General features: G+C 38.1%; 1 protein-coding gene and 1 long non-coding RNA gene across 6 annotated transcripts in view; one reads left to right on the top strand and one right to left on the bottom strand.

Annotated features, from left to right (window-relative positions):
* The window catches only part of SMARCC1 (SWI/SNF related BAF chromatin remodeling complex subunit C1), a 182,618-nt gene that overhangs the window by 27,438 nt on the left and 130,645 nt on the right, over positions 1–24,535 (top strand). For all 5 annotated transcript variants that reach the window (XR_014250518.1, XM_082411972.1, XM_082411971.1 and 2 more), the window contains exons 3-7: positions 3,146–3,231; positions 11,658–11,739; positions 12,872–12,964; positions 15,987–16,056; positions 24,263–24,332. Coding sequence is in view for 4 of the 5 variants with exons in the window: in XM_082411972.1 (XP_082268098.1) it covers positions 3,146–3,231; positions 11,658–11,739; positions 12,872–12,964; positions 15,987–16,056; positions 24,263–24,332 (401 nt within the window). In the remaining variant the exon portion in view is untranslated. The remainder of the gene's footprint in view (positions 1–3,145; positions 3,232–11,657; positions 11,740–12,871; positions 12,965–15,986; positions 16,057–24,262; positions 24,333–24,535) is intronic.
* The window catches only part of LOC309637421, a 107,862-nt gene that overhangs the window by 1,356 nt on the left and 81,971 nt on the right, over positions 1–24,535 (bottom strand). The gene's annotated exons all lie outside the window — the stretch shown is intronic.

The raw sequence follows: 24,535 nt of genomic DNA, 5'->3' as shown, positions 1-24,535 counted from the left end.
GTTCCCTTTTCTCCACACCCTCTCCAGCATTTATTGTTTGTAGACTTCTTTTTTCTTTTCTTTTTAAAATAAATTTATTTATTTATTATTTATTTTTGGCTGCATTGGATATTTGTTGCTGCGCATGGGCTTTCTCTAGGTGTGGTGAGCTGGGGGCTACTCTTCGTTGCGGTGTGTGGGCTTCTCATTGCAGTGGCTTCTCTTCACAGGCTCTAGGCACACGGGCTTTGGTAGTTGCAGCACGCGGGCTCAGTACTTGCGGCTCGTGGGCTCTAGAGCACAGGCTCAGTAATTGTGACGCACAGGCTTAGTTGCTCCGCGGCACGTAGGATCTTCCCGGACCAGGGATCGAACCCGTGTCCCCTGCATTGGCAGGCTGATTCTTAACCACTGCGCCACCAGGGAAGTCCCTTTTTGTAGACTTTTTTTTTTTTTTTAAAGTATTTATTTATTTATTTATGGCTGTGTTGGGTCTTCGTTTCTGTGCGAGGGCTTTCTCTAGTTGTGGAAAGCGGGGGCCACTCTTCATCGCGGTGCGCGGGCCTCTCACTATTGCGGCCTCTCTTGTTGCCGAGCACAGGCTCCAGACGTGCAGGCTCAGTAATTGTGGCTCACGGGCCCAGCTGCTCCGTGGCACGTGGGATCGTCCCAGACCAGGGCTCGAACCCGTGTCCCCTGCATCGGCAGGCAGATTCTCAACCACTGCGCCACCAGGGAAGCCCTCTTTGTAGACTTTTTGATGATGGCCATTCAGACTGGTGTGAGGTGATAGTTCATTTTAGTTTTGATTTGCATTTCTCTAATAATTTGTGATGTTGAGCATCTTTTCATATGCCTGTTGGCCATGTGTATGTATTCTTTTGAGATTCTCTACCCATTTTTTGATTGGGTTGTTTGAGCTGCATTAGCTGTTTTATATTCTGGAAATTAATCCCTTGCTTGAGTCACATTGTTTGCAAATATTTTCTCCCATTCCATAGGTTGTCTTTTCATTTTGTTTATGGTTTCCTCTGCTGTGCAAAAGCTTTTAAGTTTAATTAGGTCCCATTTGTTTATTGTTGCTTTTGTTTCCATTACTCTAGGAGATGGATCCAAAAAAATATTGCTGTGATTTAAATCAAAGAGTGTTCTCCCTATGTTTTCCTTTAGGCGTTTTATAGCATCTGGTGTTACATTTAGGTCTTTAATCCATTTTGAGTTTATTTTTGTAGGTGGTGTTATAGAATGTTCTAAGTTCATTCTTTTACATGTAGCTATCCAGTTTTCCCAGCATCACTTATTGAAGAGACTGTCTTTTCTCCATTGTATATTCTTGCCTCCTTTGTCATAGATTAATTGACCATAAGTGCGTGAGTTTATTTCTGGGCTTTCTGTCCTGTTCCATTGATCTATGTGTCTGTTTTTGTGTCAGTACCATACTGTTTTGATTATTGTAGCATTGTAGTATAATCTGAAGTCAGGAAGCGTGATTCTTCCAGCTCCATTCTTCTTTCTCAAGATTGTTTTGGCTATTTAGGGTCTTCTGTGTTTCCATGCAAATAAAAAAGTTTTTTGTTTCAGTTCTGTGAAAAATGTCATTGGTAATTTGATAGGGATTGCATTGAAACTGTAGATTGCCTTGTATGGTCATTTTGACAATATTGATTTTTCCAATCCGGGAACACGGTATATCTTTCCATCTGCTTGTGTTATCTTCAGTTTCTTTCATTAGCATCTTACAATTTTCAGAGTATGGGTCTTTTGCCTCTTTAGGTATGTTTATTCTTAGGTATTTTTACTCTTTTTGATGCGATGGTAAATAGGGTTGTTCCCTTAATTTCTCTTTCTGATCTTTTGTTGTTAATGTATAGAAATGCAACAGGTTTCTGTATATTAATTTTGTATTCTGCAACTTTACCGAATTCATTGATTAGCTCTAGTAATTTTCTGGTAGTGTCTTTAGGATTTTTTTATGTATAGTATTATGTCATCTGCAAACAGTGACAGTTTTACTTCTTCCTTTCCAATTTGGATTCCTTTTATTTCTTTTACTTCTCTGATTGCTGTGTCTAGGACTTCCAAAACTATGTTGCAGAAAAGTGGTGAGAGTGGGCATCCTTGTCTCGTTCCTGATCTTAGAGGGAATGCTTTCAGCTTTTCACCATTGAGTATGATGTTAGCTATGGTCTGTCATATATGGCCTTTGTTATGTTGAGATATATTACCTCTATGCCCACTTTCTGGAGGGTTTTTATCAGAAATGGATGTTGAATTTTATCATAAGCTTTTTCTTCATCTGTTGTGGTGATCATATGGTTTTTATCCTTCAGTTTGTTATTGTGGTGTATAATGTTGATTGATTGCGGATATTGAAAAGTCCTTGCGTTTCTGGGATAAATCCCACTTGATCATGGCGTATGATCCTTTTAATGCACTGTTGGATTCGGTTTGCTAGTATTTTGTTGAGGATTTTACATCTATGTTCATCAGTTATGTTGGCCTAAATTTTTTTTTAATAAATTTATTTATTTTATTTTTGGCTGCTTTGGGTCTTTGTTACTGTGTGCAGGCTTTCTCTAGTTGCGGCAAGTGGGGGGCTACTCTTTGTTGCGGCGCACAGGCTTCTCATTGCAGTGGCTTCTCTTGTTGCGGAGCACGGGCTCTAGGCTCGTGGCCTTGGTAGTTGTGGCTCGTGGGCTCTAGAGCGCAGGCTCAGTAGTTGTGGCTCGTGGGCTTAGTTGCTTCATGGCATGTGGGATCTTCCCAGACCAGGGCTCAAACCCATGTCCCCTGCATTGACAGGCAGATTCTTAACCACTGCGCCACCAGGGAAGCCCGGCCTAATATTTCTTATTGTACATTTTAAAAATCAGATCTTAAATTTACCAGTGGAGTTGGTGGTATATCAGTATTTTGTCCATTTAATGTTTTCTGCTGAAACAGTTTGATGTATATTTTGTAAATCTTGTTTTTCATAGACTGTTTACTTAAAGTTTTCTAAAGAAAATAGAAAAATTTCTTTTTACCTCAGTTTGTTCCAGAAGTATTTAAGGTTATTAAATTAGAAGTTGATTATAACTTTGAGTTTATTAAGCTTAGAATTCAGACATGAGTAATTTTGTCAGAACTTTGATTTTTCTCATGTGTAACTTGTATCATTTTTTAGGCAAAATGTTTCATGGATTTCAAAGCTGGAGGCACCTTGTGTCACATTCTTGGGGCTGCTTACAAATATAAAAATGAACAGGGATGGTAAGTTTTTGTATTTATTCGCATGTTTTGCTGTGATATTGAAGTTTTTCAGTGTTAAACCTGTTCCTCCTTTGTATGGTGTTAGAGAATTCTATAAGCACGTTATGATTAATATCCAGAGTATGTTGTCTTTTATCTAGAGCCCTAATTTACTTTTTGCCTACATCCAAGAAAAATATCAAACAAATGTTGCAGTTATTATGTGAGTTATTTTTCATATATGGCTGTATGTAGATAGTAGATGGATGTGCATTATTAGCAAATGGGAAGGTAGGCTCACTGTGAAATACATAAATGTGTATTATAATGTGCGGAAAGACACATTATGTATTGTTTTATTGATTAAATGAGCATGAGAGTTTGTTGTTATGAGAGGGTAGCCTTCTGTTTTTCAGTTCTGTTTTCAGCTCTGCTGTTGCAGCTCTTGCCAGAGTATTCCCTGATCTAGGATTGACAGCATGTTTGGGTACTCTCATATGGTTTATACCCTCGCTCTGGTTTCCCAGTTGGAACTCTTTTCTTTACTGGTTTTCTTGTTCAGCTTGTATCTCTTCCAAGTCTGACCTGGACTCTTGAGGACAGAGTGTCAAAGTGAAATGTCTTTTCCTAAGTCATTGTGTAACTCGCTTTGTGTGCCAGTACAGTGAAATATTTTTATCTGAAAAGATTTAAGATGGTTTAGAAGGATATGTAAAATAAATCATCTTTAAATTAAAAATGGGGCCAAAAAAGAAGTAAAGGATAGAGTTAGAGACTTTAAGAGGAATGAGGAGTAAGAATTTTTCTAAGTCTTCTTCTCAGATTATACCAGAATTATCCTCTTTCCAATATAATTATACACCAATTGCAGTACACACCTTCCCCCATCTCCTGTGACTTACACACTTGCAGTGAGTGGATCACTTACGTTCCAACAGTGCATGTTTTAGTAACTGCCCACCCATTTGGACATCTGAACAGTGGGCTATCATCTTGATACTGCTTCTGACTTGCCCCACGCCCAACATACTGTTCTGAACCCTTGTTCTCCAGTCGAACCTCACAGTGTAGCTCCAAAGTTTGTTGATTTCCTCATTATGGCCATTCTCTTTTCCCGTTGTTTCTTTTTGTTTCTGCTTTCTTACTTACTTCCTGCTTCCTCTTAGCTTCCAGTTATGTCAGGATGGAATGTCACGTATATGAGGTTGAGTGGGAACACATGAGGTTGAGTGGGAACACCTGGTAATTATTGGTATATTTGTGAATAGACTGTACAGATTAAGAGTCCAGAATTAGAGGGACTCCCCTGGTGGCACAGTGGTTAAGAATCAGCCTGCCAGTGCAGGGGACACAGGTTCAAACCCTGGTCTGGGAAGGTCCCACATGCCGCGGAGCAGCCAAACCCATGCGCTGCAACTACTGAGCCTGCACTCTAGAGCCCACGAGGCACAACTTCTGAGCCCGCGAGCCACAAGTACTGAGCCCACATGCCACAGCTACTGAAGCCTGCACGCCTAGAGCCCGTACTCTGCAACAAGAGAAGCCACCATAGTGAGAAGTCCATGTACTGCAACAAAGAGTAGCCCCTGCTCGCCGCGACTAGAGAAAGCCCCCCGTGCAGGAACAAAGATCCAATGCAGCCAAAAGTAAATAAATAAATTTAAAAAAAAAAAGATTCTAAAATTAGTGTGTTTGAGTTTGATCTTTCTGGATATCTCTAAATAGTGTTAAAAAAAAAAAGGAACGTCTTACTTGTAGTGGTTTTTTTTTTCTTTTTTAATAAATTTATTTATTTTATTTATTTAGTTTTGGCTGTGTCGGGTCTTCATTGTTGCCCGCACGCTTTTCTTTAGTTGAGGTGAGTGGAGGCTACTCTTCGTTGCGGTGTGCGGGCTTCTCATTTGGGTGGCTTCTCTTGTTGCAGAGCACGGGCTCTAGGCGTGCGGGCTTCAGTAGTTGTGGCTCACGGGCTCTAGAGTGCAGGCTCAGTAGTCGTGGTGCACGGGCTTAGTTGCTGTGTGGCATGTGGGATCTTCCCAAATCAGGGCTCGAGCCCGTGTCCACTGCATTGGCAGGCGGATTCTTAACTACTGCGCCACCAGGGAAGCCCTTATTTGTAGTTTTTCAAGTATAGTTATATATAACTGAGGGACACCAAGAAGGATGGTTTTGACATACTGTGGAAATCCAAAAACATTTCCTGAAGAAGAGATTAAATGCAACCAAGTTCAGCCCAGTAACAGAAAAGTAAATGTCAGTGCCCTCTTGTAGAGTGATTAGGACCTTGTTTATTCTCTTACAGTTCTAAACAGGTTGCTATATGTTGTAATCATAGTTAATGCCTTTCAAAGAGATTATTGAATGAAAATATTTTGTATTTTATTAGTTTTGCTTGGCAGTGGTAAACTAGGTTCAATGAACATAAAGTTTAGGATTAGTCTTTTTTAAAAAAAAATATTTATTTATTTTGGCTGCACTGGGTCTTAGTTGTGGCACACGGGATCTTCGTTGCGGTATGTGGGATCTTTAGTTATGGCATGCGGACTTCTTAGTTGCAGCATGTGGACTTCATAGTTGCGGCATGCATGTGGGATCTAGTTACCTGCCCAGGGATCGAACCTAGGCCCCCTGCATTGGGAGCATGGATTCTTACTCACTGGACCACCAGGGAAGTCCCTAGGATTTGTCTTAACATGAGAAGTAACCTTTTATTTTTCCCTATGACACTATTTGCTACTGACATTTATTTCTTACAGACAAGGTCAGACCTTTTTGTTTAAGTTAGAATGATAATACTTTTCTTTCTACCTTAAGACTTGATTGTTCAACTTTTATTTCCTTCTTCAAAGTCTCCTTCAGATTAAAATATTTTGTTTCAGTTTTTACCACAGAAAGTCTCTGGCAGTGGCTTTCAACTTCTAGGCATCACTTGGAGTCCTTGTTAAAAATATAAATTACTGGGCTTTATGAACATAGAGTGTCATCTACTAAGCTTGGCATGAAAACAGAATCTGCATTTTCAAAAAGCACTCTAGATGATCCTAAGACCACACATTGAGAAATGCTGGTTAGTCAGGTTGTCATTTAAATGAAAATGTGGTTTAGACCTTTTAACTTGTGAAGAATTATCCGTTTTGATAGCATAGTTTAAAACACTGTTTTCTGTTAGTCATCTAGCTTTTTAATTAAAAAAAATACACACACACACACACACACACACACACACACACACACACAGAGCGAGCGAGCACCCCACGCAAGGGTTCAAACCAATTTCGTTATCCTCAAAGTCACATACCTAGTGGGATATAATTTTTTAGTCTACTTTTGTATAGTGGATCTCCCTCCTCTTCCCATATGTGCCTACCTATTTCCAGTCTCTATATCTAGGCTGTGTGCCATTCTTTTGGGATGCAGCATACTGGACCTCTTACTGGTGATGGTCTTCAGGCTTTTATAGCTTAGCCTCATTAAACAAAGCCCCTTACACTCGAGGCCCACTTTGGTCACTTCCCGTACAACTGTTTGCTGTACTGTTGCTATTTGCCTTGCTCCCAGCTCAGTGCATTTTTGTTTTGCCTTTTATTTTTATTTAAAAAAAAAAATTTTTTTTTTAAGTACATATTTTTTTTTAAAATTAATTAATTTATTTTTGGCTGTGTTGGGTCTTCGCTTCTGTGTGAGGGCTTTCTCTAGTTGTGGCACGTGGGGGCCACTCTTCATCGCAGTGCGCGGGCCTCTCACTATCGTGGCCTCTCTTGTTGCGGAGCACAGGCTCCAGACGCGCAGGCTCAGTAATTGTGGCTCACGGGCCCAGTCGCTCCGCGGCATGTGGGATCTTCCCAGACCAGGGCTCGAACCCGTGTGCCCTGCATTGGCAGGCAGATTCTCAACCACTGCGCCACCAGGGAAGCCCCTGTTTTGCCTTTTAGAAGTTTGCTTCTGAGGCCCTTTACACCACTTTCCCAGGAGTTAAACTCATTCGCTAGGATTCATTATTGATTAGTTTTATTCAGACTTTTTTATGCATGGCTGAGGATAAGAGAACATCTCTAACTATATTAACAAGAAGTAGCGAATTTAGAGTAATACAGCTAATAAGGCCTTTTTGACAGACAGTAGGTATTGTCTTAGATTGAAAGGCTGCTGCAAGACATTGCCTAGCAGATTCCCAGAGGAAAATAAAGCAGAAGACTCATTAATTAATTAATAAACCCTCAATGGAGAGCTTATATTTACAGCCTAAATGGCCCAAAGTTTTAAGTTAGAAAGAAAGAAAATGTGTTCATATGTAGTCTTTCTCTATAGGCCTTAGGGTAATAATATCTCTTTCTATTTTTTTTGTTTCCCTTTTCTAGAGCCCTCCTATGAGGCCTGCCCAGTGCTAGCTTCACTCTGAAATTGTCCGATGGAATCATAATTGTATTATGTTTTTTGTTATTTCAACTCAAGTTGAAATAACAAGAAACATAATACAGTTGCCAAATCATCTGCAAACAGAATTGTGCTGATTTATTGTCCTACCAAAATGTATTGAGAGTGTACTTTTTCCCTGGCCAATAGTTGTATTTATTTGTATTACCTCACCTTTTGATCTTGGCAGTCTGTGATAGAGTCAAAAAAAAGGTTTTACAGTTTTAGTTTAATTTGCATTTCCCTTTTGGGCAGGTTTGAGCATCTTTCCATATTATAAAAAGTAAAGTTTATTTGAATACCCTTGGTAATTTCAGAATAAGTCAAATAAAATCTTTCAACTAAAGGTTATACTGTATTCACCTGATTTCTTTATTTTAAGTTTTCTTAATATTCATATATGTACTTTTGCTTACCTCGCATACTGCAGATTGAGGAAAACTTTAATGTGTCATGTTATCAAATCATTGTTTGGGAAACCATTTTAGTTTATTATTATGGAAAATATAAACTATACATAAAAGAAGAGAGAATAATATAATGAGCTGCCATGTCTAATCATGCATCTTCAGCTTAATAGAATTTCATCTGTAAATACTTCTCTGTGTATTTAGTTCTAAAATTAGATTTTAAAAAAGCATAGTAGGGCTTCCGTGGTGACGCAGTGGTTGAGAGTCTGCCTGCCAATGCAGGGGACACGGGTTTGAGCCCTGGTCTGGGAAGATCCCACATGCCGCGGAGCGGCTGGGCCCATGAGCCACAGCTGCTGAGCCTGCGCGTCTGGAGCCTGTGCTCCGCAACAAGAGAGGCCACGATAGTGAGAGGCCCGTGCACCGCGATGAAGAGTGGCCCCCGCTTGCTGCAACTGGAGAAAGCCCTCACACAGAAACGAAGACCCAACACAGCCATGAATAAATAAATAAATAAATAAAATTAAAAAAAAAAAAAAAAGGAATGCCCCATGTAGTAAACAGAAATCTATTAAAAAAAAAAAAAAGGGCTTCCCTGGTGGCACAGTGGTTGAGAATCTGCCTGCCAATGCAGGGGACACGGGTTCGAGCCCTGGTCTGGGAAGATCCCACATGCCGCGGAGCAACTAGGCCCGTGAGCCACAACTACTGAGCCTGCGCGTCTGGAGCCTGTGCTCCACAACAGGAGAGGCTGCGATAGTGAGAGGCACGCGCACCGCGATGAAGAGTGGCCCCCGCTTGCCACAACTAGAGAAAGCCCTCGCACAGAAATGAAGACCCAACACAGCCAAAAATAAATAATAAATAAATAATAAATAAATTAAAAAAAAATTTGTTTAAAAAAAAAAAAAAGCATAGTAACAGTACCATTATCATAACCAAGAAAATTATCAATAAGTTTTCAGTGTTATTAAATATCTACTTAGTGTTCAAGTTTCCCTTATTATCTCATGAACATTTTTTATATTTTGTTTGAGTCAGTATCCAAACAAGATTCATACGTTGCAGTTGGTTCATATGACTCTTAAATCTCTGTTTAAAAATTTCTGATTTTCCTTCTCACTCTTTCTTCTTTTCCTCGAAAATAATTATTATTTTTTACAAAAACAGGTTGTCTTGTAGAATTGTATTATGTCCTAGATTTTGCTGATACATCCCCAAGAAGATCATTTACCATAGTCTTAATTTCTGGTAAAGTGATAATTAGATCTGGAGGTGTGGTCTGATTCAGTTTCGTTTTTTTTAGCAGTAACATAGACAGTGTTTTGTTTCTCCATCTGGAGGCATGTAATGTCTGGTTGTTTCTCTTTTTGTAATGGATAGTTGATGTTCAATGCCTAGAGTCATCTTATCATTAAAGTTGTAAAACTTACCAGGTGGCAGTATTCTAATTTTGAAAAAGATTAGAATGTAGATATTCTAATGTGAAGGTATAGATCCTTACTGTTATTCAGATTATTCCTTGTTAGAGACTGTTTTTCTGTCATTCCTTCTTTATTTATTAGCTGGAATACTTTTCTAAAGAGAAACTTTACTCTTCAGCAATTGGAAAGGCAGAATGAATTCTTGATTCTTTCTCTGTTAACAGATTCATTTAGTTTTTAATCTCCATTTGCAGACAAATCCACGCAGCCCTATTTTAATTTGTTTAATGGTTGCTTTCAAACTATTTCTCAGATTTCTAATAGAGATAATTCTCTTCAGCTCCAGTATCTGAATCATTTGTTAAGGAAGCAGTTTCTCTATGAATAATAAGTAAACTCTAAGTAAGCAGTTCTGTAAGTGATGCATTCCTGGATCTAGTCCTGTACTATCAGAAGCCCATGAAAGAGCAACCGCTTCTTTAGAAAGGGGAGACACTCAAATGTCTCTACTTTTATTGTGCTGAAAGAACCAGTGGAAAGCTGTCCGCTGTAATAGGGTTGTCCTGGTTAGTTGGTTGCTAATCTGTTGTCTTGCCACTTAATGCAAACTGCTTGGAATTTCTGACCTACTCCTTCCTCAAAAGAGGTTAGGGAAGAAGGATACTCAAAAACTTAAAAAAAAAAAAAAAAAATGGAGGGGTGAGCTTTAAGGAAAAGTTCTGTGTACCAAGGATAAATCAAGGTACAGTTATCTGGGATGGAGGTCCCTCTTATCTATAAATGTTATTTTAAAATCTAACTAGTTCTATTCTAAATTACCTATTTCTGGGCTTTAGTGGACACTTTGCTTAATTTCTTAATTGACATTACTTTAGGAAATGTTTCAGTCTTAGCACAGTAATGAAAAAGTCGTAATAAACAAATACTAGACCTCAGTCAGAATAAAGCCACACATTCCATTATCCACAGGGCTGTAAAGTTCAGAAAACCTGGTCCTTGTCCTCAAGGCATCTAATGCAATGTCTTACCAGCAAAATGACTGCGGCTGTAACAGCAGGTGCACATGATGTATAATATTAGTAACATGTAGGAAGACAGCAGTAGCTTCATAGAGGAAGAGACTTGAGGACTGATTCTGGAAATGATAGTATCAAGCCCATTGAGTGGGTGGTGACATTCTAGAAAGGCTCCAGAGTTAGAAAGAAATGTTGGAGGTGTGGGGAGCATCTGCAGGATAAAACAGGATGACCTGAGGATTAAGAGCATGAGCTCTGGACTCAAACTGCTTAATCCTAGTTAGTGCATGGTAGTGATGATTTAAAAAAAAATTATAACCATGATTAACATTTATTGATCACTTACTAACAGATTAAGCATAAGCACTCTGCTAAGCTCTTAACATATATACTTCATTTAACCTTCACAAAAACCCTTAGGGCCCATTGTACTCATGAAGAAATTGATCCTTGTATTAGTAGATCACTCAAGACTACATAAAGATGGGATCAGAATTAGAACCCATAGCAGTTTGACTCCACAGCCAACACTCTCAATCACTAAGCTATACTCCTCTCCCTGGAATTAAAATGGAACAAAAGCAAAGTAAATGTTGAATAAAAGATAATGAGGGAAGAAGCATTCAGATTTGTAAAGATTTAACCCTATGGAAATGACTAAGAATAGGCCAAGACAACACCCCCATGTTATGCTTGGGTACTTAGATAAAGAGACATTGGGGAAGGATTTCAAGTAAAGGTAAATAGACGGATTTTACCACATTTGGGACAATAGTAGGCTCTAAGAGAATTACAGGCATTGTTGAATTTGAACAGATGACTTTTAAGCATATGTAAAGTAGATAGACTTTCCATATACTTGAAGAATGGTATAGTAGTTCACTGTCTTTGGATCTGTGGACTACTGTGTGATGTAAAATATCTTAGGTTTAAGGAAAACAGGGGATACTTCTTGGAATTGGTAGATCATTTTAACTGGAGTAGATCTTAATGTCATAAAATTTAATGTTTTATGCAGGTGTTGACACTGATTTCTTATACTGCTGAGAGAATATCATACATTTTGTAGAGTGCTATTTTAATTTCCAAATATTTCCAACTCATTTGCACTGAATACTAAAACCAAGTTTTCACTTTTGTTTAAGGTGGGAGACAAATTAACTGATGATCTTCTTCTCTTACAGGCGGAGGTTTGATCTACAGAATCCATCGCGAATGGATCGTAATGTTGAAATGTTTATGAACATTGAAAAAACATTGGTGCAGGTAACTCAGAAAGTTAGATTATTAAAATTTTTTTCCTTTAGTATACTTTCAGTTCTAAGATTGGCTTTATTAGATTGCCAAAAGATCAAAGGAAGAAAAGTTTTCTGAAATCTATTGTTGTATTATTTTTATGGGTTTTTGGGGATTAGAGCTACAAAGAATGACTAAAACTTGTCATTTATAGAATATTTTTTCTTAAACTTTTGGTAAAATAATCTATGATATTTTTCTTTATTAATTTCACCTAATCCATTATTTGAATCTTTCACATTTAATATAAGTATTCTTTCATCCTACTAGTCCCTTGTGTATACAGTCATTTTCTTTGGATTTGTTTCATGGTTGTGCCATAAATATAAATCTTATTTCCCCAACTAGATTATAACCTGGAGAAGAGAACACTTAATTTTCTTCTTTTCTTTCTTAGTGTTTTTATTGATAGGTAATTTTTAGTGATCACTGAATTAACCTTCCTGGGGAGAGGCAGCTGGCAATTCTGCTAGGTATTATTATTAACTTAATGCCTGAAACTTCTCTCACAGACTATTAACTTGGAGAAATAACTGAGTGGTTTTTATTTTTTGGTTGATTTTTGGTGATAGTTTGGGGAGTTAATATGCATGTTTTAATCATTGCTATTTATAAGATTAGAAATGGGGGGAAAGAGCTATAATCCACAGTTTTGATATTTTAAGTAACTTAGATGATGAGCCAAAATGGGCATCCCTCCCCGTGTATTCTCCCCCAACCCCCACCTCCCAGGTTAGGTGAAAATGCTGCATTAGACTTAGACTGTTAAGGTAAGTTCAGGTAAATTGACTATGAGGATTAATTTATCAGTATGGTACCTTAATGAAAAAGATAATGAATTTCTCTAGGTCACAAGTCTCAGCAGTGTTTTGTGCAGGTGTACCTAGCTGCAGAGAAGGGATCTGGGAATGGCATTAAGTGGCCTGCTGAACACCTAGGTTTTATATTGAAATAAGACTTTTACATTCTCTACCAAAGTACATCTTCCTATTTTAAGCAGTATGGCTTTGAGTACCAACTTTTGCCATTAGGGTAAATGCATAAATAATGTGACATTATTTCAAAACCAAAAGAATTTCAAAATCTGTTCTTTTATCCTCAGAGCAATTGTCTGACCAGACCCAACATCTACCTCATTCCAGACATTGATCTGAAGTTGGCTAACAAATTGAAAGATATAATCAAACGACATCAGGTAATATACATGATCACTTCAGAAGCATTGTGTAGTATAAAATTCTTATGAATCTCAGCTATAATACCTTTTGATATCTGTATATATATATATATATATATACATTAAGTGAAAGTTTTCTCTCTTTTGGTTCTTACAGTACCAAGTTTTCTTCTCTCTCCACTCACCTCCAGTTCTTAGCCTAGAATAGCATTTTCCCCCTAGCATTATTGAAATATAATTGACACATAACATGGTGTAAATTTAAGGTATAGAGTGTGATGATTTGATACACGTATGTATCCTAGAGTAGCACTTAGTAAAGTCATTGGTATGGATTCATCATAGTCTTACTATGAAATATGTTTATGTAGAGTTAAAGAGACCAGCATACTGTGCATCACCATAATTATAAAGTCAAACAGAGTGAGAGCTGGTGACACAGTTGTTGGTAGGAGATCAGATACTACCTCAGGTAAACCTGCCTCCCCCCATTATATGTATTGTATTTATATTTGTAGCTTTGAAAAACTGGAAAATTCTGTTTTCCCCATAAGCTTACCTTGTCTTGGTTTACATGTACCAATGCTATATTCTGTCATCTTCACCTCCTTTCTCTAACTTCATTTTAGGTGAAGACCTTGCATATTTATGCATGTGTAGGTCTGTGACTACATATGTGGCTAAACTGTAAGCAGACTTTTGTCATGGTAAAGTAGCTGAGGATACTCAGAAGATAATTTTTTGAAATATAATCATTTGAATGACAGTTTTACCAATTCTTAGAATTAGTTGAGAAGCCTCATGAAATATCTGTCTTTTTTCTGCTGCAAGAGAAATTGCTGGTTAAATTATGTTTTAGCATCTAGTAAAATATCTTCCAAGTTCTCAAAGCAAATATTTCTAATATTGGGTTGGCCAATAAGTTCATTCGGGTTTTTGGTACGATGGTACGGAAAAACCCGAACGAACTTTTTGGCCAACCCAGTACTTCTTAAAATTGGAGATTTAGTACAGTCTTTTTCCTATATATAACATCTGTACCAAAGAGAAGGGTAATAGGATTGTGCCTTCAGTTCAAGCAATCTGAAGTCCACTTCCTTTTTTTACTAGCATATGAATTTGAACAAAGCACTTAACCTTTTCTCTTTTAGACTATCTATTGGAGTGACTGTCAAGTATAGCTTAATTACAGGTGGAATGTTAGAGGGCATAAGTGGAACAAGTTAACCAGCTGGTTGTTTATTTCAAGCTGAAATTATATACTCTTATTGCTACCAAATCATCCTGGGAAAAGTTTATGTGTTTTCCTACAATTTATACTGAACATTTATTGCTGTCATATTTCTTAAGAAATCTGACTTAGTGATTATTTTCTAGGGGTAACCTCCAGTGAGATATAAAGATCTTCCCGGTTTCATAGAATGTTAGGGAAGAGATCCTAAAAGCTAATAATAATACCATTATTGAATACTGATGATCAGGCATTTGCATTTAAAATGCATTAATAACTCCATTGAGCACTTACAGTGTGCCTGTCACTGTTATTAGCTCATTGTGTCTATTAACTTAGTCCTAACAAAATTCTTGTGAAATAGATTTTATTGTTACCAGTCTATTTCACAGAAGACACTGAAGCACAAAAAAATTAGATACTTGCCCATGTCATGTTAAGTAGTATATGGTGGAGCTAAGGTGCAAACCCAGGCCTGTCTGATGGACTCCAGAGGCCAAAGTCCTCAACAGTGTGCTCTTCTGACTGTTGCCTTGCACATTAGATTTCGACATCCCCTTTTCAGCCTCTCCTCTGGCTGTTAAAAGTGTACTCAAACACTTCTAGTGATTAAGAATTCCTTGCCTTATTTGGTAGCTACTTCATCTTTATTTATTTTTTATCTTAATCTTTAGATAGCCCTAAATATAAGAAGCTTAGAGTTTTCCTGCAGCTGAAAATAGCATTATTATATTTTTCTAATTATAGTATTTAGTAAATATTCATTGTCAAAGACAAAAATTAGGTAATATGTTAATGTGCTACTTACACCTGATTTTAAGACTTCTCATCATTCTTATGGTCTCTAGAATGAGCACTTTTGTGTCTGAATGACTTCTAAGTCATATTCTAGACTGTATGTAGTATTATTGCTGTGGCCTAGCTAGAACTTGACTTTAGCATTCTAACATTGACTTAAAACAACAGACACATACATACATGCTAGAGTGAAGTCAAATGTCTATCCTGTATGTATGTAGCCTTAGGTTATGTCTCATGGCCATAAACTTGCATTGATTTACTTCAAGTAATATTGATAATTTGTGATGACTTTGGAGTAACTTTCAGAATTAGTTGGAGGTATTCAAATTACTGATAAGGTTAGCTAGAGAGAGAGAGAGAGATTCAAAGAGAATTAGCTGGGGACTTCCCTGGCCGTCCAGTGGTTGAGACTTTGCCTTCTGTGCAGGGGGTATGGGTTCGATGCCTGGTTCCGGGAGCTAAGGTCCCACATGCCTCATGGCCAAAAAACCAAAACATAAAAAGCAGAAGCAATATTGTAAAAAATTCAATAAAAATTAAAAAAAAATGGTCCACATCAAAAAAAGTCTTTAAAAAAAAGGCAACAAAGAAAATTAGCTAAGAGGTATTTGTATTATTTTCCTATTCAACGATGTAAACTGTGTCTATGGCTAATTTATTTTTGTTTTTTCTTGTTAATCACCATCCCTTTCCTTGACTAAAAATAATGAAAATATTATAGTTTTAAAATACTGCTCTCACTTTGTGACCACCTAGAAGGGTGGGATGGGGAGGGTGGGAGGGAGGGAGATGCAAGAGGGAAGAGAAATGGGAACATATTGTATATGTATAACTGATTCACTTTGTTATAAAGCAGAAGCTAACAAAAAAAAAAATACTGCTCTCAAAAAAATATAAAAAGTAGAATAATGCCTTTATAATTCTTAGGCAGTTTGCATCTGGCGAGACGTCTCATAGTTTGTTTGCTGTATGTTTTATTTTTACATTACTTCTTCATTTGCTTTCCAGGGGACATTTACTGATGAGAAGTCAAAAGCTTCCCACCACATTTATCCATATTCTTCCTCACAAGAGGATGGTAAGTTAGTTTTTGGTTATGAACTGATAAACTGATACTTTACTAGATTTTAAATTATATTAGCAGAGGTTTAAACAATATAACCAGCTTTAAAAAAATAAGAGACTTTCAAATATTAAGTAAATATCATAGATGATTTAAATTTATAGTTTTTTTTTTTTTTTGCTGAGTTAGGCTTAGCAAACTAATTCTGTGATGTCCAGTTTTCTGATCATTAGACTTATTTCTTTGTTGGTAATCATTATCTGGGTGTTAAGTCTAGGCAAGCATTATACATTATATGTTAACTATGTTAATGTTTGCTGTATCTCTTGTGTTCTGAAAATTAAGAGAAATTGTAAGACAGAAGAACATTTCTTGGGAAGATTGGCTTACTGACTGTCTAAACAGGGCCCCTCAGCAATATTTTTTAATTAATTAATATTATTTATTTATTTATTTATTTAAAGCTATTGCTTTATTAATAGCAAAGTCTTTTTTTTTTTTTTAACTTTTGGGTTTATTTATTTTATTTATTTATTTCATTTATGGCTGTGTTGGGTCTTCGCTTCTGCGCGAGGGCCTTCTCCAGTTGTGGCAAGTGGGGGCCACTCTTCATCGCGGTGCGTGGGCCTCTCACCATCGCGGCCTCTCCCGTTGCAGAGCACAGGCTCCAGACGCGCAGGCTCAGCAACTGTGGCTCACGGGCCTAGTCGCTCCGCGGCACGCGGGATCCTCCCAGACCAGGGCTCGAACCCGTGTCCTCTGCACTGGCAGGCAGACTCTCAACCACTGCGCCACCAGGGAAGCCCTATTTATTTATTTTTTATTGGTCTCAGGCAGCCAGCTCTTGGTTTCATTGAATTTCTCTAATGCTTTGCTCTTTTCTATTTGATTGATTGCCACTCTGATCTTTTATTTCCTTTCTGCTGCCTACTTTGGATTTAATTGTTGTTCTTTTTTTTTTAATTAATTAATTTATTTTTGGCTGTGTTGGGTCTTCGTTGCTGTGCGCGGGCTTTCTCTAGTTGCAGAGAGGGGGAGCTACTCTTCTTTGAGGTGTGCGGGCTTCTCATTGCGGTGGCTACTCTTGTTGCGGAGCACAGGCTCTAGATGCGTGGGCTTCAGTAGTTGTGGCGTGTGGGCTCAGTAGTTGTGGCTCATGGGCTCTAGAGCACAGGCTTAGCAGTTGTGGTGCATGGGCTTAGTTGCTCCATGGCATGTGGGATCTTCCCGGACCAGGGCTCGAGCCGATGTCCGCTGCATTGGCAGACGGATTCTTAACCACTGCGCCACTAGGGAAGCCCTCAGCAATATTTTAGTTTGGTGAATTTATAATGGTTCAGATTCTGATCTTCAACTCTGCTATCATAAAAGTTGATTTTATCATTGGCCAGAGTTCATTAGATCTATGGAAACTGATTTGTGCTAACCATTCTTTCAAGGGTTGGAAAGTTGGGAAACAAACTATGAATTAACTAACACGGTTAATTAATTTAGATTCAGAAATAGATCTCTTATAGGGATCAAGTCTTCTTGTAAGCACAACATATCCGTGTAGGACATCTATATAAGAAGCCAAATTATATCAGATTTGAATGGCTAATTACCTGATGCTGAGTGTTTTTTCCTGACCAGTGCAGTTTTGCTAGAAGTCAATAACAAAAAGATTACAAGATTATCCCTGATGCTTGAAAATTAAGAAATATATTGCCATATAATCCTTGGGTCAAAGAAGAAATTACAAGGAAATAGAATATCTTTGGAGCTGAATAATTATGAAGTGAATAATAAAGTACGAGAACATTAAATTTTGTAGGATGCCGCTGAAGCTGTGCCCAGAGGGAAATTTATATCTTTCAATGCATATATTAGGAAAAAAGAAAGACTGAAAAATCAATGGTCCATAAGAAATTTATCTCAAGAAATTAGAAAACAACAGCAAGTTAAACCTAAAGGAAGAAGGAAATAAATAGTAAAGATAAGTGCAAAACTTTATGAAGTAGAAAATAATACAATAGCAAGGTGATCAGCAATCTCAGAAATGGTTCTTAGAAACAACTAATAAGACTGTTAAAGTCATGCTGCAAATAAGCGAGAAAAAGAGAAAGAATAATGTCAAGAATGGAAGGGGGACATCACTACAGATCCAACAGATATTACAAACAGTTGTAAGAGGTTAGGTTGGTGCTTGCTTGCTTGCTTGCTTGTGTGTTTGGTGTCAAATCTAAGAAACTATTGCCTAATCCAGTGTCATGAAGTTTTACAACTGTCTTTTCTTCTAAGAGTTTTATAGTTTTAGCTGTGACATTTAAGTCTTTTCATAATCAGTTTTGTTGCTGAAAGCTTGATTTTATTTGTAACAGTCACAGTTTTAGCTCTGTGATTATGATGCTTTTATAAAGTGTGAAACTTCACTCTGCCTTCAGTGTTTAATTGGTAGTTTCTCAGATTTTATCCTGTTAGGTAATAGCAGTTGGTTTCCACTAGATGGAGGTGGTGAATAGCTGTTTATGATAGCCTTCTGTTGCTGGCTGACTCTTTTTCACTAATAAGGCTGTTATAAAACATCTAGGTTGTGAACTTTTTGGAAAAAAAATTGCCTTTTAACAAAAGATGTGAACTGTAATTGTTACATTTAGATACTTAATGATTCCTTATTCATGCTGGTTTTGTTTTTCTCCTTTGTTGAAGTACAGCCTCGATTACTATATAGTAATGCTTGCTTGGTATTGCTATCAGTAGTAATTATTAGGAGATGGCATTTAAATTTTAATTTTAATATATTGGAAGTTATTTTTTAATGTAAAATGTGATTCTTCACACTATAGGATTTACCTTAGAATAACTTGCTGTCAAGTAAATGTTGACTCTCAACGAAGCCTTGTTCTACAGGTACTGTTTTAGATGAGTGTGCAGATGATAACATTACCAGCCACAACACATTACAGACCATGTTGTAAAACCCTTGCAGATGCGGTATACCTTTTATGAAGATTAGTTAAGTTTAAAATAAAAGGTGACATTTAAGATATTAGTAATATTTTGAGTATGGCATGCTAGAAGGGGGTACAAATTAAGCAAAAGCATAGAGGCAGTAAACTATGAAATTTGAGGAAAAGCAAATGGCAAAGTTTGGCTGTGTGTCTTAGATAGTGGGAAATAAGTGGGTAGGTGAGAGGACCTGAGTCTGCTTTAAATAAATTTATTTATTTATTTATTTTTAGCTGTGTTGGGTCTTCGTTTATGTGCGAGGGCTTTCTTTAATTGCGGTGAGCGGGGGCCACTCTTCATCCCCGTGCGCGGGCCTCTCACTATCGTGGCCTCTCTTGTTGCGGAGCACGGGCTCCAGACGCGCAGGCTCAGTAGTTGTGGCTCACGGACCTAGTTGCTCCGCAGCATGTGGGATCTTCCCAGACCAGGGCTCGAACCCGTGTCCCCTGCATTGGCAGGCAGATTCTCAACCACTGCGCCACCAGGGAAGCCCCTGAGTCTGCTTTAAAGAGGCTTGTTTTTATTTGGTGGATGAGGGAGAGGGTAGACAAATTTTGATGATTTTGGTGAAGAGAAGCGTGCAACTATGGCTGTAGTAGGAAGATTTTCCTGGGAGCTGATTTCTGGGATACCAGATACAAGGAGACTGGTTAGAGAACAGGACCCATTGGGAAGCTCTGAATTAAATTGCTGAGTGAGGAGGTATGTTAATCATTGGATGGGATAAATTCATATATCAGGAGAGCAAAGGAGATAGGTGGCAAACCAGGATGGTCCATATCTTAATAGTCAAGGGAAAATAAGGAAAGGAAAGCATTTCCGAACAAATGAGGTGGGCAATGGAATTTTTCTACAAAGAAATCAAAGTGAAGCCTAAGACAGGGCATTTGGTCAGTCAGGAAATAATTTGGGAATGAAATTTCAGTAACTTGGAAATGAGAGCAAGTTGTAGAGTTGGTGGAATATCGTTGGTTTCCCAGGATGTATGGCAGGGAAAAGAAAGTGGAGGATGGCACCCACCAGACGGTTTGGGTTTTGTCTTTCAGTGGTGGCTTTACAGTGTATTTCTGGGCAGAGCAAAAGTAAATTGAAGCACATAGTTGAGTTGAGACCTGGTAGGGATACAGGGCTTGGTTTAAGAACATAGATTGAATTACTGGTTTTAGCAGAAGGAATATGTAGTTCCTCAGAGAAGAAAATAAGTGAAGAGAATTCTTAAAAATTGACATACTGTTTAGAAGAGGAAAACAGACTAAATCTTGTTCAAAATAAATTATTTAGGTGGACAGATAAGTCCCTTCGGTTTTCTTATCTGTTCTTAATTCTGTTTTCTTTTTGTTCATCTGACTTGATAATTTTAAATGGCCAGGTTTTTAAAAATTTTTATTTTATATTGGAGTATAGGTGATTAACAATGTTGTGTTAGTTTCAGGTATACAGAAAAGTGATTCAGTTATACATATACATGTATCTTCAAATGACCAGTGTTTGTGTTTGCTGTTTATTTCATCTGATTGGCCAGGTCTGATGTTGAACCCCTCTAGAGAATTTTTCAGTTTTGATATTATATTCTTCAACTCCAGAATTTCTGTTTGGTTCTTTTTTATAGTTTCAGTCTCTTTGTTGATGTTCTTAATATTGTTCATATATTGTTTTCCTAGTTTTGTTTAGTTGTTTAACTGTGTTCTCTTGTAGTACCTTGGGCCTCTTTAAAATGGTTATTTTTAATTTGTCAGGTAATCCATAGATCTTTGTTTTTTTAGGGTTGGCTTTTGAGATTCATTTTATTCCTTTGATTGGGCCATTTTCCCTTTCTATTTCTGTGTCTTGTTATTTTCTGCTGTGTTTATTTATTTGTTTGTTGGCTGCATTGGGTCTTCGTTGCGGTGCATGGGCTTCTCGTTGTGGTGGCTTCTCTTGTTGCGGAGCACGGCTCTAGGTGCACGAACTTCAGTGTTTGTGGCATGCGGGCTCAGTAGTTGTGGCTCGTGGGCTCTAGAGCGCAGCCTCAATAGTTGTAGTGCACGGGCTTAACTGCTCCATGGCATGTGGGATCTTCCTGGACCAGGGCTCGAACCCGTGTTCCCTGCATTGGCAGGCGGATTCTTTTTTTTTTAATTATTTATTTATTTATTTTATTTTTGGCTGTGTTGGGTCTTCGTTTCTGTGCGAGGGCCTTCTCTAGTTGTGGCAAGCGGGGGCACTCTTCATCGCGGTGCGCGGACCTCACTGTCGTGGTCTCTCTTGTTGCGGAGCATAGGCTCCAGACGCGCAGGCTCAGCAGTTGTGGCTCATGGGCCCAGTTGCTCCGCGGCATGTGGGATCTTCCCAGACCAGGGCTCCAACCTGTGTCCCCTGCATTGGCAGGCGGATTCTCAACCACTGCACCACCAGGGAAGCCCGGCAGGCGGATTCTTAACCACTGCACCACCACGGAAGTCCCTTCTGCTGTGTTTGTTTTGTGCGTTCGAAAAAACAGCCACATCTCCCAGTCTTTATGGTCTGGCTTTGTACAGGGGAAGACCTTCAACAATCAGCTCAGCTTGAGATCCTGGCATCCCTCAAACAATTTCTGGGCTTGAGTATGTAATTTCTCAGTTAGAGAGGTTTGCTGTTTCCTCCTTCAGGAACTTATAATCTCTTGCTCTCTCTAGTGTCTGGCTGCTGTACCACAAGTTTGCTGTTGCTGCAACAAGCCACTGAGTGAACCCTCTTTGATCTCTGGGGTGCCCAGGCTTCCAGAGTATGCTGGTTCCCCATCAGCACTCTGAGTTAGTTAAGACAGAAACCTGTCCCTTGGGCAGCCCACCTAAAAGCCAGAACACTGGATATTTATTCCCTCTAATTTTTCCCTACCAAGGAAGAAGTTGGGTTCTGTGTGCTTTCTCCTGATCACAGCAAGCTGAGCCAGCCATCTGTGGCACTGTGGTTCTCTGGTGCTACAGTAAACCTCTGAGCTCTTTTTTCTTCTTTGTGACCACCACACATCCAAAATATGCCAGTTCCATTAGTGTTCCAAGTCAGGTGAGACAGACTAGTCCCTTGGCATCCCCCTGAAAAGTAGGAACGTTGAACACACAACCGCTCTTCTTTTCAGCCCAAGGGAGAAGCTGAGAGCTGAGCTTTTCCTCCTGATCCTGCTGAGCTCTGCTGGCTTGGGGGAATTGTAATTGTGGTTGATATGAAATGACTTTTCTTACTGTTTCAACGCAGCTGTTCTCGACTTTGAGCTTACCTGGGGTAGTGCGACTTCTTAATTGGTTTCCAGGCTTTTTGGATGGTATATTGTTAAGTCGTCTCTGGTGGAACAAAGTCTGAGCCTTCCTATCTGTCACTTTGCTGACATCACTTCCTGTGTGTTATTCCCTTTTATGGTCAAATAACATTCCATTGTAGGAATATACTACCTTTTGTTTAGTCAATGGAAAGTTGATGGACATTTATTTATAATAATAATGCCATTATGTTTATTTATGCACAAGTTATTGCGTGGACTTACGTTTCCAATTCTCTTATGTTTATACCTAGACAATGAATTGCTGAGTCATACTGGCAACTCTATGTTAAACATTTTGAGATACTGCCAACCTGTTTCCCAAACAGGTGGTTGTACCATTTTACAGTCCCATCAGCATTGTATGAAGATACCAATTTTGCTACATCCTCATCAACACTTTTTATTTCCTGGTTTTTAATATTAGCCTTTCTAGTGAGTGTCAGACAGTATCTCTTTGTGATTTTGATTTGCATTTCTCTAATTGTTAATGAGTTCCAAGTATCTTTGCATGTGCTTTTTGGACATTTGTATATCTTCTTTGGAGAAATGTCTATTCAGGTCCTTTGCCTATTTTTTGTTGGATTATTTGTCTTTTTATTGTTAGTTGCAAGAGCTGTTTATATATTCTGAGTTTGGACTAAATTTTACTTGAAAATTAAGGTTTTTTAAACTGATTCTGTGTAACTTATTGTCATCTCCGGGAATAGTGTGAATTCACATCTCTAACTTTTAGTTATTTCTGCTACTGGGAAAATTTTCAAAGACAGTCAGTGTCACAATCTTTATAAAAGTCAGCTGTAGAAAGGATAGATATCCTTTTTTCTTTACCTCCTAAAGCTGCACAACCTTTGAGATAGATTTTGTATTCTATGTAAAAGACAGCTCTTACTAGAGAGTCTCAGTATATTTTATTTATACAGAGCGAGTTCTGAAAGGCCCACTGGCCTTTTCACTTATTCCTTGGCCATCTTGGGATATCAGGTTAAGGAACAGGGCCTGATTTCTTTCAAGATAGTAAGGTGAGCAGTTGGATACTTAAAAAAGGGCATAGGCGTGTGGGCTTCATGCCTTCAGTCAGTGAAGGTGGGGCTATTTCATGTTGAAATTGGCAATGAGAAGCCAATTTTACTTGGCTGATTTCACTTAGTTTTTCTACTTTTCTATTATGTGAGCTTCAAGGGGCTTACCTCATCATTTCCCTTTTAGTACTAGAAACAAGTTTTCTAAGCTAAGTTTAGACTCAAAGGAATCATAAGTACTGAAATGGAGATGTGATTCAACTGTGATTAAATCAACAAGAATCATGTGATTATATAAATTTGCACCTATCTTTGGTAAGGAAACTTGAAATCAGAATATCTACATTATGTGATCATATTGTTTACACTCTTGTTGGGAGGACTATATTAACACATAGGAAGTCATTAAAGAATAATAAAAATAGTATTACTGTTAAAACCTTTGATGTAGCATTATAAAGTGCTATAGGACACCAGAGAAAGTGGATCTGGAGGAAAAAGAGTAGTTGGTAAAACTTTCATCAAGGAGATGAAGCATGACTTACACCTTGAACAATGCGTAGTAATTGCAAAGCTTCACAGAAAAAGGGAGGAGAGGTTCTGTATGGGAAATGAGGCAGTAAAGAATATAGTGATATTGATTTGGATGGATCTAGAGACAAATAGGCAGGTGGATGGAAGGGGAGAGTATTTTAAATACTAAAGTAGACAGTTGGTTTTGTCAAGAGCGATGGATAATAGGCCTAGAATCTAGTAAGTCTGAATACACGGCTGAAAAACTTCCCCTTAGTATGGCAGATAACATTCAATTAGGAGGAAAGATTTTTGGGAGGAGCTTACTAGCAAACCAAAAACTCTAGGTAAAAGTTAAGTCTAAGTAATAGTTTATTCATTTGTTTTGTCAGATTGACTAAAGTTTTTTCTTTTTCCTTTTCAGAAGAGTGGTTGAGACCTGTGATGAGAAAAGACAAGCAGGTGTTAGTGCACTGGGGGTTTTACCCAGACAGGTAATGTTGATATGTCCTTACATCTGGTATAAAGAGTTTTGTCAGTGCAAGCCAGAGTTATTTATATATAGTTTCGCTTTCTGAATAGGGACAATTTTGTTGATTTGTTTTAGTCATTGAACTCCCTTCTTTTGAGTATTCTCTTACTGACTTTCTTATTTATTAAGTTATAGAGTTCAATGAAGTCACAGGCTTTATTTATC

Source organism: Balaenoptera physalus (assembly GCF_965194825.1).
Source record: "Balaenoptera physalus genome assembly, chromosome: 11".
NCBI lineage: Eukaryota > Metazoa > Chordata > Mammalia > Artiodactyla > Balaenopteridae > Balaenoptera > Balaenoptera physalus.
Note: the sequence above shows the minus strand (reverse complement) of the source record. Positions and strands in the feature narration are given on the sequence as shown.